Source organism: Orycteropus afer, unplaced genomic scaffold (genome assembly GCF_000298275.1).
Source record: "Orycteropus afer afer isolate SDZICR_OR568_19922 unplaced genomic scaffold, OryAfe1.0 scaffold00766, whole genome shotgun sequence".
NCBI lineage: Eukaryota > Metazoa > Chordata > Mammalia > Tubulidentata > Orycteropodidae > Orycteropus > Orycteropus afer.
The window spans coordinates 714,748-733,071 of record NW_006922353.1 but is presented as its reverse complement, the minus strand read 5'-3'; the positions used below and the strand labels follow the sequence as shown (position 1 = coordinate 733,071).

The following is an 18,324-nucleotide window of genomic DNA, read 5'->3' as shown; positions in this document are numbered from 1 at the left end:
GTCTGTCTGTCTTTGTCTCTCTCTGCCTCTGTCTTTGTCTCTCTGTCTGTCTGTCTCTGTCTCTCTCCTCTCTGCCTCTGGCTGTCTCTTTGTCTTTGTCTCTCTCTGGCTGCCTCTGTCTCTCTCTTTCTGCCTCTGGCTGTCTCTTTGTCTCTCTTTGTCTCTGTTTCTGTCTTTGCCTCTCTCTCTCTGCCTGTCATTTATCTCTCTCTGCGTCTGTCTCTCTCTCTCTCTCTCTCTCTCTCTCTCTCTCTCCCTGCCTCTGTCTTTGTCTCTCTCTGCCTCTGCCTGTCTGTGTCTCTCTTTCTCTGCCTCTGTCTGTCTCTTTGTCTCTCTCTCTCTGTTTCTGTCTGTCTTTGCCTCTCTCTCTGCTGTCATTTATCTGTCTCTGCATCTGTCTGTCTTTGTCTCTCTCTGCCTCTGTCTTTGTCTCTCTGTCTGTCTGTCTCTGTCTCTCTCTCTACCTCTGGCTGTCTCTTTGTCTCTCTTTCTCTCTGTTTCTGTCTTTGCCTCTCTCTCTCTCTGCCTGTCATTTATCTCTCTCTGCCTCTGTCTTTGTCTCTCTCTGCCTCTGCCTGTCTGTCTCTCTCTTTCTCTGCCTCTGTCTGTCTCTTTGTCTCTCTCTCTCTGGCTGCTGCCTCTTTGCCCTCCCCTGGTTCACTCCTCTCAGCTAATCTCTTTCCCTCCATCCCATCTCCCTCAACCCGGAAGCTCCTGGCAGAGGAGAAGGCGGCTGTCCTGCGGGCGGTGGAGGAGCGGGAACGGGTTGAGGCCGAAGGCCGAGAACGCGAGGCTCGGGCCCTGGCGCTGACCCAGGCCCTAGCGGAGGAGCAGAAGGCGCGTGAGGAGCTGGAGCGGCAGAACCGGGCACTGCGGGCCGAGATGGAGGAGTTGCTCAGCAGCAAGGATGACGTCGGCAAGAGCGTGAGTGGAAGGAACGGTGCGGCCCGTGGGGCCAGCTCAGAGGGCGGCAGTGTACACCCTCCCACGGGCCCCTCCGAGGGCACAGCCTTGCAAAGCCCGTGGAGCAGTTCTAGTCTGTGCACGTCGGGGTCGCCCTAGGAATGTGAGCAGGGCACCTGCTCCTCAACACACATGTGGCTGCCCGTATGCACCCCCGGGACGCTGAAACACACACACACAGACAGCGTGAAGAGTGCCACCGATCAGAGCCACGTGTTCACACACAAACACAAGGAGACCTGCTCCCCAAACAGGAGTCTGTGCACATGTTCACAGTGTGAGGGGACTCTCCCGTCAAACACGCATGTTCGTGCAGACACGCAACATGAGAGCGTTCCCCAAACACACATGCACGTGCACACAAACAGGAAGGGAATTTTCCATCAGACGTGTGCCCATGCACACAGAGTGTTTGGGGTTTGGATTTACACTGCCCTGGAAGGTCTGGGAACCCCAACGCTGAGAAAAAAAAGGAGAAATAAGGAGATGTGAATTGGCGATATTTTATGGAGTCTGGCACAAACCAGCAATGATCCGTTTTGGAGCTGCGTGCCTTCAGCTCACTTCCCACAGGATTCCCAAAGGTGGCAGCTCTGGTGGTGTGAGCTGTCAGTTGCAGAATTACAGAGCCCATGGGGCAGCAGTCCACCACGAGGAGAACCAGCTGACCCAACAGACACTTCACACTGACTCTCAGCAGCTTCACGTAATAGAATCACACGCACAGATTATGAAATAGTTCAGGGTGGTTCAGAATAAGACACGTGGTGCTTAGTAGATGCTGAATGAATAGACAGGTGAATGAATGAATGAATGAATGAAGGATCAGACTAGATTATCACTTCAACTTGTTGCCTCCCCCTCCTCCGTCCGTGCAGGACCCTGGCCTGCCCCTCCCTCAGTGACCAGGTGCCCAGCGCTCACTCTCCCTCCCCACCAGGTACATGAGCTGGAACGGGCCCGCCGGGTGGCAGAACAGGCAGCCAGCGACCTGCGGACGCAGGTGACAGAGTTGGAGGACGAGCTGACGGCCGCCGAGGACGCCAAGCTGCGCCTGGAGGTGACGGTACAGGCTCTCAAGGCCCAGCACGAGCGGGACCTGCAGGGCCGCGACGAGGCCGGCGAGGAGAGACGTCGGCAGCTGGCCAAGCAGGTACAGGCCCGGGGCGTGGCCTGGGGCCGGCATCTGCAGGAGGGGCCGGAGGCCTCAGCCGTCCACCTGCTACTTGGTGTTGCCACCAAAGAGCCTCCTGCCAGGAAGGCCATCTTTCTGCTCATCTGCCTGTTACCTTCCCACGCACATACCCTCTCCCCGACCCAGCCATCCACCTGTTGACCTGCCCAATCATCTGTCATCCATCCACCCATCTCCCTTCTTCATCTTCCCAACCAACTTACTACCCGTCCATCTGATCACTCCCTTTGCAGCCAATCCCTCGCCCTTCTGTCCCCATACTTACTCCTGCCCTGTCTCCTCAACCACCACAGCCAGCCATCCATACACCGCTTCTCCTCCAACAGATCTATGTACCCACACAACCACCTGTTTCAGTTACCTAGTGCCGTTCTAACAGAAGATACCACCAGTGGGATGGCTTGAACAAACAGGAGTTTATTCTCTTACAATTTGGAGGCTTTAAGTTCAAGTCCAAAGTGTCAGGCTCTAGGGGCTGGGTGAAAGCCCCTCAACTTTGGGCTTCAGGTCTGCCTCCTGCTCCTGGCCCACTTAAGCTGGAGGCTTTTCTTCACTCAGACAGCTGCTGGCTGCTGAGGCTGACAAGCCAAGGTTGACAAATAAAAAGGCACAGTCCCAATGTTCCCAAACTACATGGCAGGCCATTGATTCAAGTCCATTGAAAGTCCCAAGATCAGCAGAGCATGGCAGGCTGAGGAACAATGACATGGCTACATGCAGGGTCCAAGCGTGCCATAAGCTAGAGACCGTTCCCAAGGCTTCTCCTTATATACAGGAAGCAGACCACATCCCAAAGGCAGCTACTCAGCTGCTCACAGTAGATCCCACCATGGAGTTGATGACCAGTCTCATCATGGGGAATACTATATCCAGCTGCCCAGCCTCTCAACCAGGCCCAGCCACGTTGACACACAAACTTATCACATCATCCCTGAATCCAGCCACTCCTACACCATGCAATGCTTCTACAACTATTCAGCCTTCTCATCCACCCAGCCTCCCCCTCAGCCCACACGACATGAAACCGTGAGCCCGGCCACTCCTCCGACCGCCCAGCGCCCCAGCCGCCTCCCCCAGCTGCCTCCAGTTACCATCCACCAGTGGCACTGCCGCCTTCCAGACCCACACTGCACTCAACCCTGAATCCAGCCACTCTCCTTCCACCAGCCAACCCCCTCCACCCAGCCTCCCTCCCCGGCTTCCCTATCTCGTGTGCCCAGCCCCTCCGAACCCTGCTCAGACCAACCTTCTCTGCTCATGTCAGCTACTCCCCTCTGCACACAGGCCCTCTGCACCCCGACTCCCCCCTGAATCCCGTTACTCACTCAACTGGCTCATTGCCACGCCCTTCACCCCGTCCCTCATCGCATTTCTCAGCCATCCACCCACTCCCTCACGTGTTCCACTTCTCGCCCTCCACTCTGCTCACTCACTGTCCAGTCAGCAGGGGACGGGTGCTCATGGGCTGCACTGGGTGGGCATGGCCCTCTCCTAGGTGATGAGTCCTGAACGTGGAAGGGGCAGGGTCAGCTCCTGAGTGTGAGAAAGACTCCTCTGGGGCCACACGGGCCACGGACTGAAGGCTGTGAGCCTGGGCAGGAGAGCGAAATCGGTGACCTGTGGCCAAGGGCCCCTGGGTGTTTCCATCTCCCCTGGTCCTGTGGACGCAGCCCTGGGTGAGCTGTGGTCTGGGGAGGCTGCGGAGCAGAAAGCAGGAGCTCTGTGCAGACAGACTGCAGTGGACCCGAGTGAGAACAGGCTGAGAGGGGGCGGGGGCGAGGGGAGAGGAGGTGGCTTGAGCTGGGCTGTGTGACCGGGAGGGTGGGGCCTGCAGGGTGGGTATCGCTAGTCCGTGGAGGTAGCTGGGGCATCCTGTCCCTGACCTGGCCCCTCCGGCCTCCTGCCCCAGCTGAGGGACGCCGAGGTGGAGCGGGATGAAGAGCGGAAGCAGAGGGCGCTGGCCGTGGCCGCCCGCAAGAAGCTGGAAGCGGGGCTGGAGGAGCTGAAGGCTCAGACGGCGGCCGCCGGGCAGGGCAAGGAGGAGGCCGTGAAGCAGCTTCGCAAGATGCAGGTGAGGCGGGAACCTCGGCCTCCACCCGGAGACCAGGAGGAACTAGATGGTGCCCGGCCACTGGATCGGGATGGGAGATCTGGGATAGAGTGGCAGCATTCGATGTGGAACAAAATTCAAAATCCTCAAAACGACCAGAATTACCAGTCGGGTGGAGGCTGGTGGAATCTCCAAGACTGTGGTCCTGGGTTACCGACCCTTCGGGCCTGGAACTGGACTTGGTCCTATGGGTTAGCTCTCAGCCAGACAATAGTCAGGCCTGTGAGCTAAACACACCCACCCCAGGGAGGTGTATGCCTTAGAACTGTCAACCCTGAGAGCCCGGAAGGGCAGCATTTGTACAGGGAGAAAGCTAGACAGACAGGAATACGCAGGTAAGAAGGACTCGGGGACGGGTAACCACAGGGAGGTGGGAAGAGAGCTGTTTGTTGTAGGAACTGTAATTGGTGCCGTGAAACAAAATGCACATGAACTGGTGAGTGTGAAACGAATCTGCTTCGTAAACTTGCCCCCAAGTCACAAGCAAAACTGGACGGCGTGGGGGCTTGGGCCAGGCTGGGGAGGGTGGAGCTCGGGGTGTCTCCTCGCCCCCATCAGCTGCGTCCACAGTCACCAACCGCTGTATGAATAGTTTCTGGTGGTACACACGGGCTGTGTTCAGCTACTGACCTGAGAAGGGCCTGCCAGCTGGCTTCCTCCGACTCTTGTTGGGATGTGCTGTTGAGGTGACCTGCAGCCACGGTGTCTAAGGACTTTCCTCCTGAGGTGCCCCTGACTGGGTTAGAACCACCAGCCTTTCAGTCAGCATCTGGCATGTAACAGTTTGCATCACCTGGGAACGCTTCCCAAAGGTGACGGCCAAGAAAACCGTCTGGACAGTTCCACTCTGATACACATGGGGACGCCATGAGTGGGAGTCAGCACCACGGAACCGCGTGCGTGTGCGTGTGGTGTTTTAATGTTTCACTGTGTGTAAGGTGAGCCTTTCACAGCACATAAGGGTCCCATTTCACAACTTCCGCACAGATTCTTCAGGGACACTGGCCGCTGTTTGACCAGGTGTCACCGCTCTCAGAGGCTCCGTTCTGGTTGGACCACTTCCAGCGCTGATTTCCTTCTCATTTCTGCTTTTGAGCAGTTCCTTACCATCTGGTCTCCGATAGTTAATTTGACAATTGGTTTTTATAAGTGAGATACATACACACCCAATTTCAGCAACCTTCATACAAATAAAGGAGCTCTGGGGGCGCAGTGCCTAAGGCACTTGACTGCTAACCAGAAGGTTGGCGGTTCAAACCCAGCAGCCATTCCTCAGAAAGAAGACTGGTCAATCTACTTGCATAGTGATACCGCCTCGGAAACCCAAGGAGGGGTCGCTATGAGTTGGGTCCGACTCAACGGCAAACAACAAATACGAACAGAAGAGTGTGCACTCTCTTGTTAATCATTTTAATGTCGATTAGAAGTTGAAATAAGAATACTCTAGTTAGTATGAGATTCCACATAGATTCCAACTTGGTTTCACCTGTCTTTTCTTTTTGCTGGTTTGCTTTACTGTTGTGAGTTTTTCTTCTTCTTGTGACTTGGGTGAAAGCTTACAGAGCAGGTTCGTTTCCCACACAGCAGCTCGTGCACATTTCGTTTCATGACATTGACCGCAATGCCCACAGTGCAACAGCTCTTTCCCCACTTCCTCCATGTGGTCACCTCTTCCCTGTGGCCTACTGTCCCGTGCACCCCTGCCCCCCAAGCTGTCTCCCTGTGCAAGCACTGCCCTTCCGATCCCCCACGGTGGATGGGTGCTTTACTGTTTGAGTGGGGCTGCTGTGAGGTGCCGTTGAGCCAGTTCCAGCCCATGGCTCACAGGGACTCATTTGACAGAGTGACTCTGCCCTTTGGGTTGAGATTCCCAGGTCTTTTCCCACAGAGCCACTGGGTGGGTTCAAACCGCCAGCCTTTTGGTTAGCAACCAAGCACTTAACCATTTGTGCCACCAGGCCTCCTGTGCCATCGAGTCGGACCCGACTCACAGCAACCCCTCCTTGGGTTTCCAAGGCGGTATCACTACAGAAGTAGATTGCCCAACCTTCCTTCCAAGGAGTGGCTGGTGGGTTTGAACCGCCAGCCTTCTGGTTAGCAGTCAAGTGCTTTAGGCACTATGCTACCAGACTACTAGAAAATTTAAAACAGCACACATGGCTTATGGTGTATTTCTGTCAGGCAGCGCCTTAGAAAGCTACCCCCAGACGGTGAAAACCGCCTGGCAGCTCCCCATTGACAGAAGGCCGCGGCCCTTCAAAGCTGCAAATGAATAACGGACAATAAACAAAATACTGTCAATAAATGCCAACAAGTAGCAACGTGGGTCAGCCTGTGGGCACTGAGGCAGGCTGACAGTTCAACTCTTGGATGAACTCACTTCCCAGCTGGGTGGTCTGAGGCCCGGGAGTTGGCCTCTGTGCCTCAGTTTCCCCGTCTGTAAGCTGGGGGTGGTCAGAGCCCTTCCTAACTGGAGTTGTGGGTATTGAGGGAGCTGGGGTGTGTAGCCCTTGGACTGTCTGTCAGTTCGCGGCCCTGCGTCACACGGCAAGTGCTCGGGGGCTGGCACCCAGGTCTGCAGGGTTCTGCGAATGCCCTGCTGGTCCATGGGGAGTGAGGAGCCCCTGTGGGGCTGACTGATGCGAGGTTCAGGGGGATCCCTGTGAGGCAGGCCGGGCTGAGCCCACCCCCCATCCCTGTCTGCCCCGCCCAGGCCCAGATGAAGGAGCTGTGGCGGGAAGTGGAGGAGTCACGCACCTCCCGGGAGGAGATCTTTGCCCAGAACCGGGAAAGCGAGAAGCGCCTCAAGGGGCTGGAGGCTGAGGTGCTGCGGCTGCAGGAGGTGAGGCGGGGTGGGCGGGGCCGCGGGAGTGGGCGGGGCCGGCCGCTCGCTGCTGCCTCGGGGGGCCAGCCAATGGATGGGGCGGTGGGCAGGGCCAATCTCACACCTTCCTCGGAGCAGGGGAGCGCCACGGGAGGTCTGTGAGCAGGGGCAGAGGCAGCTTTGAGATTGAACTAAAGCGGCAGCTGGAGGCGGCAGTGGGATTGAGGTCGAGGGTGAGGGGGCGAGGCCTGAGCCAGGGCAGTGGGGGACAGAGGAGGGACAAGCCAGAGAGGGGCAGGGAGACAGGAGGGCTAAGACTGTTGGTGGTAATGGAACAGGAGGGAGTGTGGGGCCCTGGGGCGACAGCTGTCCCCAGGAAGGAGAACCTGTCAGGGGCAGGTTTGGAGGAGACACTGAGTTCAGTGGAAATAAGAGGGTGAAGGGCCAAGGGGTGAGCAGCTGGAGGTGGACATGGGTCAGGGGGCTCAGGAGACGGATTGCAGCACAGCTGCCTGGAGATGAAGTTCAGCCCGAGGTTGCCCAGGGTCAGCCTGCGAGCGTGCAGTGGAGAAGGCCGAGAGAGTTGGGGCGTGAGGGGCAGGGAGGGAGGGAGGACGGTCCCTGGGTGTCCCCCGCATGGACCGCCCATTCTCTGGGGTTGCAGGAACTGGCTGCCTCAGACCGCGCCCGGCGTCAGGCCCAGCAGGAGCGGGACGAGATGGCGGACGAGGTGGCCAGCGGCAACCTGAGCAAGTGAGTGGCCTGTGGGAACTCGGGGGCAGGACACGCTTCTCTGGCTGTCCTGCCTTCTCACCACCCCCGCCCACCCCTCTCCCCAGGGCAGCCATTCTGGAGGAGAAGCGTCAGCTGGAGGGGCGCCTGGGGCAGATGGAGGAGGAGCTAGAGGAGGAGCAGAGCAACGCAGAGTTGCTCAACGACCGTTACCACAAGCTGGTCCTGCAGGTGAGCTTTGCCCGCCAGGCCCGCGCCTGTGAGCCAGGCCCTGTTCACCTGGGACCGTACCCCCTGACCGCTTCACCAACACATATGCAATAGGGGATATTTGAGTTGGGTTTTGAAGGTTGAATACGAGTTCGCAAGAGGAGAAAAAAGGCATGATGCATTTATTCGCTTATCTTTCTCAGACTTCTCAAGGGTTGGATGCAGAGATGAATTTTGTGAGGTCTCTACAGAGATCTGTGCCAACTCCCCTCCAATATGGAGTTCCCCAGGGGACACAGGCCTGTGTTGTCACATTTGTTGTTAGGTGCCAGTGAGTCAATTCCGACTAATGGTGGCCCCGTGTGTGCAGAGTAGAACTAGTCAAAGTGTAATAATTGAAGTATCCTAGGCCCGGGAGAGAGGGAAAGAGGGAGAGAGACTCCCGTGCAGAGAGAGAGGACTCTTTCTACAGGCATCAAAAAAAGGCATGTGGAAGAGGGGCTGTGGGTCTGGGGTTTTAAAGTATCAGCAGGAGCTCAGCAGAGGGAAAAAGGCATGTTTTCATTGGCATGTTTATTTCTAAGTATTTTTTGAGGCTTTCAGAGGCCCAAGTCCTCTCCTGGGTGACTCTGGGGCCCTGGAGATGGAGTGTTGTCGTTTGCTGGTCTCAAGGATATTCTCGTCTGATGAGGAAGACAGACCATCCCAGTGGGGATATGCAAGTGGGAATGGAGGAAGAACAAGGCACTTGGGGCTCACAGAAGGGAGTACTGACTGACTCGATGCTGGGGGCAATCAGGGAAGAGTTCCTGGTAGAGGTAATGCCATGTGTAAGAGTTCTTGTAGGAACCGTAGAAGTTTGCCAGGCAGACAGCAGAGGGATGGGACTTGTAGAGAGAGACCTATGGCCTCGTAATTACCTGAGTTTTGTAAGTCACATCCTCAGAGCGCTCCTGGGCCATGGCCGGCACCGCTAGGGTCCTGGAGAACAGAGGGCTGCCTCAGCCCTTGAGGACCCGCTAGACCAGTGGGAGTGGCAGCCGTAATCCAAGATGTGCAGCTTCCCTCCCGGAGCAAAATCCTGGTTGCCTCCCCGGCCTGACCCCAGGCTCACTCGCTCACCTCCTCGGGGCTCCTCTTGCCCCCAGCTCACGCGGCTGCAGCCACACCGGCCTCCTCACAGTTCCTTGACTTCACCAAGGTTGTTCGCACCCCTGGACCTTTGCACGTGCCGGAAAGGTCCTCCCCGGCCCGTGACATGTCTCTCTCCCTCCGAATGGCCTTCCCTGCCCACTCTTGTGTGAAGCAGCCACCATCCCTGCCGTCTTTCTTGCTTTTCCCTCTGCCTTAACCTTTGTTTGCTATCATTTCCCTCCGCCTGGAATTGCATGACTAGTGTGTCACATCCCCGGGTGGTGTGGATGTGGTTCACGGTTGGCTCCGAACTGAAATGTTGGTGACTCAAGTCCACCAGAGGGACCACGGAAGAAATGGCTGCCAGGCTGCTTCTGGAAAATCGTCCTGGAAAACGCTCGGGAGCACAGCTCCCTGGGACACGGGGTCGTCGGGAGTCGAAGTCGACTCCAGTGATGGCTGATTAACTGGTTTAATCCTGGTGTTGGTTCAAAAAAGCATTCTCAAACAAACAAACTCACTGTTGTCCAGTCGGACCCGACTCATGGCGACCCCTCCTTGGGTTTCCGAGGTGGTATCTTTACAGAAGTAGATTGCCCAACCTTCCTTCCGAGGAGTGGCTGGTGGGTTTGAACCGCCAGCCTTCTGGTTAGCAGTCAGGTGCCTTAGGCTGCACCGCCAGAACTCCTTTAAAAAAAAAAAAAAAAGGCATACACTGGCCTGCAGCACATAATGGCCATCGGGCATGTATGTCCTTGGGATGGGGAGGAAGTGCTTGTTTAGAAAGGCACCGGGAGAGGGCGCCACCGACCTTGAGCCATAGCACAGCTTGCAGCCCTACCCCCCAACTCCGTGACTGCCACCGGCGCATGCCAGCTGTGGCCACTCTCCTCCGTCCCTCTGTCCCTCCGTTCCTCCCTTGGGACTCCTGACTGGGTGTCTCAGAGCCGCTTGCAGACCTCTGCACACCCACAGGCAGCCAGCTAGAGGTGCAAGTTTGCAAACCCGAGACTCCAGGTGCAAATGGACAGCCAGAGCAGCTGCACGGGGCACCCCTTGATGTATGAGTGTCAAGTGTACACGGACACACGTCTGACACATAACACACGTGCACAGTCTCGTGTAACATCCCGTCCCACAGGACACATGGTGGCCGTTAAGCGACGCAGGCATGTGTCTGCTCGTCTCTGTTAAGTCTTTTCAGTCTGCAGTCTCCCGTCTCTCCTCGTCCCCTTTATTTCCCTCGGTTCATCTGCTGAGGAGCTGGGGGCTCTTGGGCCTGTCAGATCCCTCTCCATCTGGATTGTCCTGAGGACACACCGCGGTGTAACTCGGCACGTCCCGTGCACAAGTCACTCGTTCTCTTGCTGTCCTCTTTGTTCCGTTTGTTGCCGAGTTGATTGCGACTCCCGGCCCGGCGTGTGCACAGGGGAGCTGCTCTGTCAGGGGTTCAAGTTCGTGACCTTTCGGAAGCTGATCACCAGCCCCCTCTCCCGGGACCCCTCTGAGTGGATTTGAACCCCCAGCCTTTTGCTAGTCATCAGCACTTCCTTGACCTCTCGTACCACCCGGGGGCTCCACTGTCTACAGGCCTGTTATTTTGCATCTTAACTCTGGTCTTCCTTTTTCCCCCCTTACACTAACCTTGTATGAGTTGGACCTAAGACCTCTTTTCCCCTGCCACTTCTGGTAAAGTCCTTGTCCTGGGCAGAGCAGTTTGCCTTTTATTAACTCAGTAAGCCTTATGTTTGACTGGTTTGACTCTGCCACTGTTTTATTTTACAACAAAAAGTTATTAAAAAAACAAAAACAGGAATACTGTCCTCACTCCTTTGATGTGTTCCTGGGAGGAGGAAAGGAAACAAAGTCCAAATGTGACGGGGTCGGACTCACTTCCGCGTCCCCAGCACGGGGCCTTGCCCAGAGTACAACGAGCTGAATAAACAAACAGGAGCTATTATTAGGGGTGTGTTGACACAGTCCACGGAGTAGCTGCTGTTTATGGAGCCGAAGCATCTCAGAATGATCCACGTGCCACTCACAGCGGAACCACCTTAGATGCTTGTTAACGGAGATTCACGGACCCTGCCCCAGACCTGCTGGATGAGAATCCCTGGAGCGTGGGGCCCTGGAGTCTGCATTTTTGTCACGAGCTCCCCAGATGACCCTGGTGCAAACCAAGTGTGATAGCCCTCGGAACAGACTCGTTCACAGTCAGAAGTAGCATTTATAGCCTGTCAACCACAGTCTTGTGATATTCTTGTGAATCGATTAAAATAGCGAAAAAGCATTGCCAAAAGATTAAAACACAGTGCTGGCAGTGATGTTGACAGATAAATCCATCGCTACAAAGAAAAGTTAACAGTTGGTGAACATTAGTATGCATCAGGCTCTGTCTTCTGAACTTAGCATTTGTCAACTCACTTCATCCTGGGAGGTCTCTGGGTTTAACGACCACCTTTTCTCCGGACGCCACCGCGCATCCTGCCTTTCTCACTTACGACAGGTGGAGGCACTGACCGCAGAGCTGTCGGCTGAACGCAGTTTCTCAGCCAAGGCAGAAAGTGGGCGGCAGCAGCTGGAGAGACAGATCCAGGAGCTCCGAGGGCGCCTGGGCGAGGAGGACGCCGGGGCCCGGGCCCGTCAGAAGATGATGATCGCCGCGCTCGAGTCTAAGCTGGCCCAGGCTGAGGAGCAGCTGGAACAGGAGAGCAGGTAGGTGGGAGGGGAGCTGCGTCACAGGTGCTTGGTTTGGAAACAGAAATGGCATCATGATACTAGTATCTGCTGACTCCTGTGTCATTTACACATGTGGGGTGTATTACATACCATTCCCACCAACAGCCTGCCTTCTCTATTACCCTACACAGGGCGTGGGGTCAAGAACAGCCAAACACATGGGTTGGGTTGGTTAAGTCCCATCTTTTGTATAAGCCCAGTACTCTAGGCTGCCAGTAACCGTACCACTACTAAGAATATGATTTAGACATATGTATCAGTTAGCTGTAGCTGCTTAACAAACAGTCCTAAAACTTAGTGACTTCAACAACGTTTTATTATTGCTCATGAGTCACCGGCCTCGGTGGTAAGTTCTGCTGATCTGAGCTTGTTGAGGCTGTCACATATCTAAGGCCTTGCCTGGAACAGGCCGACTGATCTCTGCTCCACGTAGTGAGCCTTCAGTAGAGTTAGCGTTCCAGGAGTGAGGGAGAGCGTTAGAGGCTTCACGAGGTCTAACCTTGGGACTAGCATAGTGTCACTGCTGCTGCGTCCTGTTGGCCAACCCAGATTCAGGGGAGTGGAAACTTAGATTGAGTCCACGTCATGATGGGAACATGCAAAATCCCATTGCAAACAGCATGGATACAGGAAGGGCTAAGAACTGAGGGCCTTTTTGCCAACAATCTGTCTCAAAAAGAAATTTTTTCTCATGTAGTAAGTCTGGAGCTGGGCAGCTGAAAGACAGCAGGGCTCTGGGTCATAGTCTGTTTCTTGATCTTTCCTTCTGCAAAAAGGGCAAGGAGGCCACATCTTCTGACCTCCTCTAATCCCACAAGAGGAAGACAGAATCACCATCAATAACCCAAGGCCTATTACTGCGAGGCCAGACATGCTGCCTCTCTCCAGCCCTTTCACCAACCGTTCCTCCCAAAGCACCCACCACCTCTCTCCTGGGTTCGATAATTCACTGCAGTGGCCACACAGAACTCACAGATTATGAGGTTTATTAGGGAAGCACCAGGCTACAATTTGAGTTCAAGAAAAACGCTCAGTCTCTCTCCCAGCCCACCGTCTCTCAGCCAAGTCTCTCACAGTCTCTCCCCCAGCAGTGTGTGTCCCTCGGTGTCTTACTCAGCAACATGTGTCTCTTGCGTCTCTTTCCCAGCAGCACGTGTCTCTTTCAGGAGCACGTGTCTCTTTCTGCAGCACGTCTTCCTCAACCAGCAGTCAGAGAGAGTTCTGCCTCCAGGAGGCCTCCTTTTGAGCTTGGCAGAGTGGCCAAACCAACCAATCATAACAACAGAATTCTAAGCACCTGAGAGTGAGCCTCCCATAACATTGCATTGTGCCACACCCAACAGAAATAACCCAGGTGGATAACATTTACAATCAGGAGCCCCTCAGTTGCTCATAGCAAATCCTACCTTGGAGTTCACAAAGACTTATGGATAGAAATGCCACACTAAGTAATTTACTACACTGCACCTTCATAGTCACAAAATGACTGCACTTGCTCCAAGCATCATGCTTACACACACCCATATCCAAAAATGGGTGGAAACATGGGTCTGATGCTCAGGAAACATTTGTAGGAACCCGCAGGCTTAACACCGGGATGCACACACCCTGGAGAAGGCAGCCTGGTGCCAGTTCTGGCCTGAGAAGACCGTGGGAGCCAGTCAGGGATGGGAAAGAGGACTAAGGCTACTCCACGTGCAGGGCACCCACTGGACAAGGCCGTGGAGACAGAACCCCGAGGAGCGCCTCTCCTGATTCTGCCCTTCCCCCTTCTCTCTCTCCAGGGAGCGCATCCTCTCGGGCAAGCTGGTGCGCAGAGCTGAGAAGCGGCTGAAAGAGGTGGTGCTCCAGGTGGAGGAGGAGCGGAGGGTGGCTGACCAGCTCCGGGACCAGGTGAGCAGCTAGGAGCTGTGGGGAAGGGGCCCCCTGACCGAGAAACAGCATGATGACCTCTGTCTGGAGGTAATGAGCTCCCCATCCCAAGAGGCAACAGACAGATGCTGCACTGGAGCTAAGTGCAAATATTATCGTAGGACTTGGAGCATCTTAGCAGGTGACAAATGACTTTCCGATTTTGGAATCTAGAAAGGGCCCTGGTTTAAAGCTGAGGTAGCCAGCCTGAGAGAAGACGAGAAGCTGGACCAGGGCTCAAGTCACAACATGACGTATTGAGAGCTTGCTATGTGCCGGGGACTCTGCTACAGACATAATGTGCTGTGCATTTAATCCAGTCCTATAATAACTATGTAGGGTAGATACTTTTATTTACCCTCTTACTAAGGTGAGAAAACTGAGGCTTAGAGAGGTGAAATGTTATTGTTGTTGTTAGGTGCTGTGGAGTCGGACCCGACTCATAACAACCCCTCCTTGGGTTTCCAAGGCAGTATCACTACGGAAGTAGATTGCCCAACCTTCCTTCTGAGGAGTGGCTGCTGGGTTTGAACCGCCAGCCTTCTGGTTAGCAGTCACGTGCCTTAGGCACTGCGCCACCGGAGCTCCTACCTTCACAGAAGCAAAGCCCAAACCAAACCCAGTGCCTGGAGGGAATTCTGACCCACAGCGCCCCCAGAGGACAGAGTGGAACTGCACCACAGGGTCTCCAAGGCTGTCAGTTTTTATGGGAGCAAAGCTCAAACCACACCCACTGGAAGCAAAGCCCAAACCAAAGTCACTGCCATTGACTTGACTTCACTCATAGCAACCCCTCCTTGGGTTTCCAAGGCAGTATCACTATGGAAGTAGATTGCCTAACCTTCCTTCTGAGGAGTGGCTGGTGGGTTTGAACCGCCAGCCTTCTAGTGAGCAGTCAAGTGCCTTAGACACTATGCTACCAGAGCTCCTAAGAGGTGAAATAACCACCTCAAAATTATTTAGCTCGCAAGAAGTGGAGCCAGGGTTCCAATTCCAGCACCATGGCTCTAGAGTGTGTGCTCTTCATTATTTATTGAACAGTTACTGTATCTCCAGCACTGTGGTAACTGCACTGCTAACTGCTTTTTTTGAAAATACGTGCGTGCATTATCTGGGTCGTTTCTCTCACCAGCACCATTTCACAGGTGAGAAAGTATAAGTTAGTAGATAACACAGCCTCGATAGGATCCCAAGTCTGTCTGAGTCTAGCCAGCGAACCTGTGCCCTTAAAAGCTCAGCTATGTTTTATGCCCCCTTCAAACCACACTGTGTGCCAGGAGTATCCTGGGATTGGGGAAACAGCTGTGAATGGAACAGAAGAGGCCCCTGTCCTAATGGAGCTTAAGTTTTCAGCATAGAAAAGGACAAAATGAACCCATTTTCCAAAAAATATGTAATTATGGATTGTGAAAAGGATTGTAAAGAAAATAAAAAAAAACTAAAGGGAGAATGAGACGCAGAGGATTAAGGGACTCTCTTTAGATTGGGGGGGTCAGGAAGACCTGTCTGTGAAGATGACATTTGAGCTGATACCTGAAGGGTGACAAAAAGCCAAGTGAGGGAACACGTGCAAAGGTCCTGGGGTTTGGAAAAAAGCTTGGTGAGTTTGGAGCAAAGAGCAGACTGAAGAGAATGATGTAGGGTACTGAGTGATAAGAAACGAGGTCAGAAGCCAGATCACATGTATCCCCTTCCCTGGAGAGAGAGAGATGGTACACTCTGAGGACAGGCTTGGGGAAGTGGTTCAGGTCAGTGGGTTTATGAAGAGAAGAGAAATGGTCAGGAGTTGAGACCTTGCAGGGTGTGGGACCTTCCTGTGGAGCCACGGGAGGGCTGTGAGTGTGTGTGGGGGGGGTAGAGTCAGCTCTGGGTGTAGAGAGACCCTCAGGGACCATGTGGGGGTTGGTCTGGGGAGAGTCTTCTCCACGGCCCCACACAAGGGATGGAGTCAGGAACAGCCAAAGACGGGTAGGGTTGATGAAGTCACATCCTTTTATACAGTTGTATCTTTCCAGTGTCCAAGGTCTGAGCAGAGGGCAGAGGGCAGGACAGGGCCCGGGCCTGGGCGGGACAGGGCGGGGTCTGCCTTGGGCTCCCTGACTGCACCTCTCACCTCCTCCCAAGCTGGAGAAGGGGAGCCTCCGGGTGAAGCAGCTGAAGCGGCAGCTGGAGGAAGCTGAGGAGGAGGCCTCGCGGGCGCAGGCCGGCCGCCGGAGGCTGCAGCGGGAGCTGGAGGACGTGACCGAGTCGGCCGAGTCCATGAACCGTGAGGTCACCACACTCAGGAACCGGCTGCGGTACGGCTGCCCTAACCCGCCCCACGAGCCGGCGGCTCGTAGACCCAGGGACGCAGGAGGCCGAGGGCCCGCAGGGGTGGCCGGTGGGGAGTGGGGGTCCTGGGGGTAGAGGGCAGGAGATGGCCGGGGGAGAACCAGAGCGAGCTAAGTTACCTGCTTCTTTCTTCCCGGCCCCATTTCTCCTCCTCTCCGCTCTGTACCCCCTCTCGCCCTTGGTGCCTCTGTCTGTCCGTCCGTCCCTTCATCTGTCTCCATCTGTCTGCCCCCTCTCTGCTCCTGCATATCTCCCCCCTTTCTCTCAATGTGATTTGGGTGAAAGTTTACAGAACAAATTCACTTTCCATACAGCAGCTCACATACACTTTGTCTCGTGACATTGACTGCCCTTTCCCACAGTGCAACAGCTCCCCTCCCACTTCCTCCCCATAGTTACCTCTTCCTGTGCCCTTCCCTCCCATGCACTCCCAGCCCGCGAGCTGTCTCCCTGTGTAAAAACTGCCCTTCTGTTCTCCCACGATTGATCTCTCCATGGAGTGTACCCACCTGATGTAAATGTTCACCCCACAAGCCTGTCTGTTGTTTGGCTGGAAGCCACAGGAGTGAGTTCAGTTGCAGACCTGAAAGGTAACTAAGGCTGTAGTCTCAGGGGTCTCACCAGGCTCTTTGAGACCAGCAAGCCTGGTCTCTTTCCCATTTTTATGTCATCCCATCTTCCTCTATCCCTCTTTATCTCCGCCCTTCTGTCCTTAAGTCCGTCTGTCCTTACATTTCTTTCTCTCTTCCCATCTCCCTCTGCTCCCATCCCTCTTACTCCATCTAACCTCCCCATCCTTCTATATCTCTGTCCCTCCATCTCTCTCTGTCCCCATCTCTCTGTTCCTCTGTCCCCCATCTCTGTCCCCCATCCTTATAACTCTGTCCCCCCCTTTTTCTCCACCCCCATCTCTCTGTCCCTCCTTCTCCGTCCCTCCGTCTCGGTGTCTCCCCCCTCTCTCCCTTCCCCTTTGCCTCTGTCCCCACCACACATCCCCGTCACTCACTCTTGTTTTCTCTGGGTCCCACGTTTAATTTCTGTCCCTTGGTCTCTCCTCCTCCGCACAGACGTGGCCCCCTCACCTTCACCACCCGCACCGTGCGCCAGGTCTTCCGCCTGGAGGAGGGCGTGGCATCGGATGAAGAAGCTGAGGAGGGCGGGGCTCCAGCCCCAGAGCCTGACGGGCCTGTTCAGGCTCCGCCCCAGGGACCCTGCTAACTGGGACGGCCCAGGCCCGGGCCCCCCTCCCTCCCGGCTCTGCAGGTGCCTGTCCCCGAACCCAGCCCTCTGGCTTCTTGCACTTTGGAGTTGGTGCCACTCTGGCGCCGTAACACTTACCGCCCCCACCCTGGGCCCCTGGACACCGCCACCAACCAACCCTTAAACCCGGAGGAGTGGGGCAGGGCTAGGAGGTGAGGACTGGGGCTCTGTGCTGCGTGGAAAAGCGGATGGAGTTGGCGTGGACGACTCCGTCCTTCCTGCAGTTGTTCCTGATGGATGTCCGGGAGGGCTCCACGAGCTCCCCGCCCCCTTCAGCCAGAGCCACACAGTCCTGTTCCCGGCCTCCACATCCCTCTGCGTCTGTCTGTCTGTCTGTCTGTCTCATGGCACCATGACTAAGCACTCGGCTGCTGACCAAAACATCGTCGGTTAGAACCCACGTGTGGCTCCACAGGGTAAAAAGTCGCGACCAACTGCTCCCGTAGAGATTTACAGCCTAGAAAACCTCATGGGCAGTTCAGCTGCCCTGTAGGGGCGCTGTGAGTCGGAATCAACACGGCACCAAACGACATCCATCCGTTTGTCTGGTGGCACAGTGGTTAAGCACGGCTAAGGGACAGATTGACAGGTCAGACCTACCAAGCAGCTCCACAGGAGAAAGAAGTGGCTGGCTGCTTCCGTTTGATGTTACAGCCCAGGAGACCCTGGGGGGCAGTTCCACTGAGTCATCTCGGCTGCAACTCAGAATCAACCTAACAGCCTCTCTCCCCCCCCCCCCTTATCGGAGGAGCTCTGGTGGTGCAGTGGTTACAGCACGTGGCTGCTAACCAGAAGGTGGTCAGTTCGAACCCACCCATCACTGTGGGAGAAGGATGAGGCACTTGGCTTTCATAAAGATTGACAGCCTTGGAGAGCCTGTGGGGCAGTTCCACTCTGTCCTCTAGGGGCGCTGTG

At 55.4% G+C, this 18,324-nt stretch overlaps 1 protein-coding gene across 1 annotated transcript in view; it reads left to right on the top strand.

Moving 5' to 3' along the window:
- MYH14 (myosin heavy chain 14) overlaps positions 1-17,367 on the top strand; it is a 99,706-nt gene extending 82,339 nt beyond the window's left edge. Inside the window, exons 32-41 of the mRNA XM_042783246.1 lie at positions 712-924; positions 1,904-2,116; positions 4,068-4,229; positions 6,982-7,110; positions 7,757-7,845; positions 7,932-8,055; positions 11,675-11,883; positions 13,692-13,800; positions 15,943-16,115; positions 17,217-17,367. Of these exons, the coding sequence (XP_042639180.1) occupies positions 712-924; positions 1,904-2,116; positions 4,068-4,229; positions 6,982-7,110; positions 7,757-7,845; positions 7,932-8,055; positions 11,675-11,883; positions 13,692-13,800; positions 15,943-16,115; positions 17,217-17,367 (1,572 nt within the window). The remainder of the gene's footprint in view (positions 1-711; positions 925-1,903; positions 2,117-4,067; positions 4,230-6,981; positions 7,111-7,756; positions 7,846-7,931; positions 8,056-11,674; positions 11,884-13,691; positions 13,801-15,942; positions 16,116-17,216) is intronic.
- The last annotated feature ends 957 nt before the right edge of the window (positions 17,368-18,324 follow it).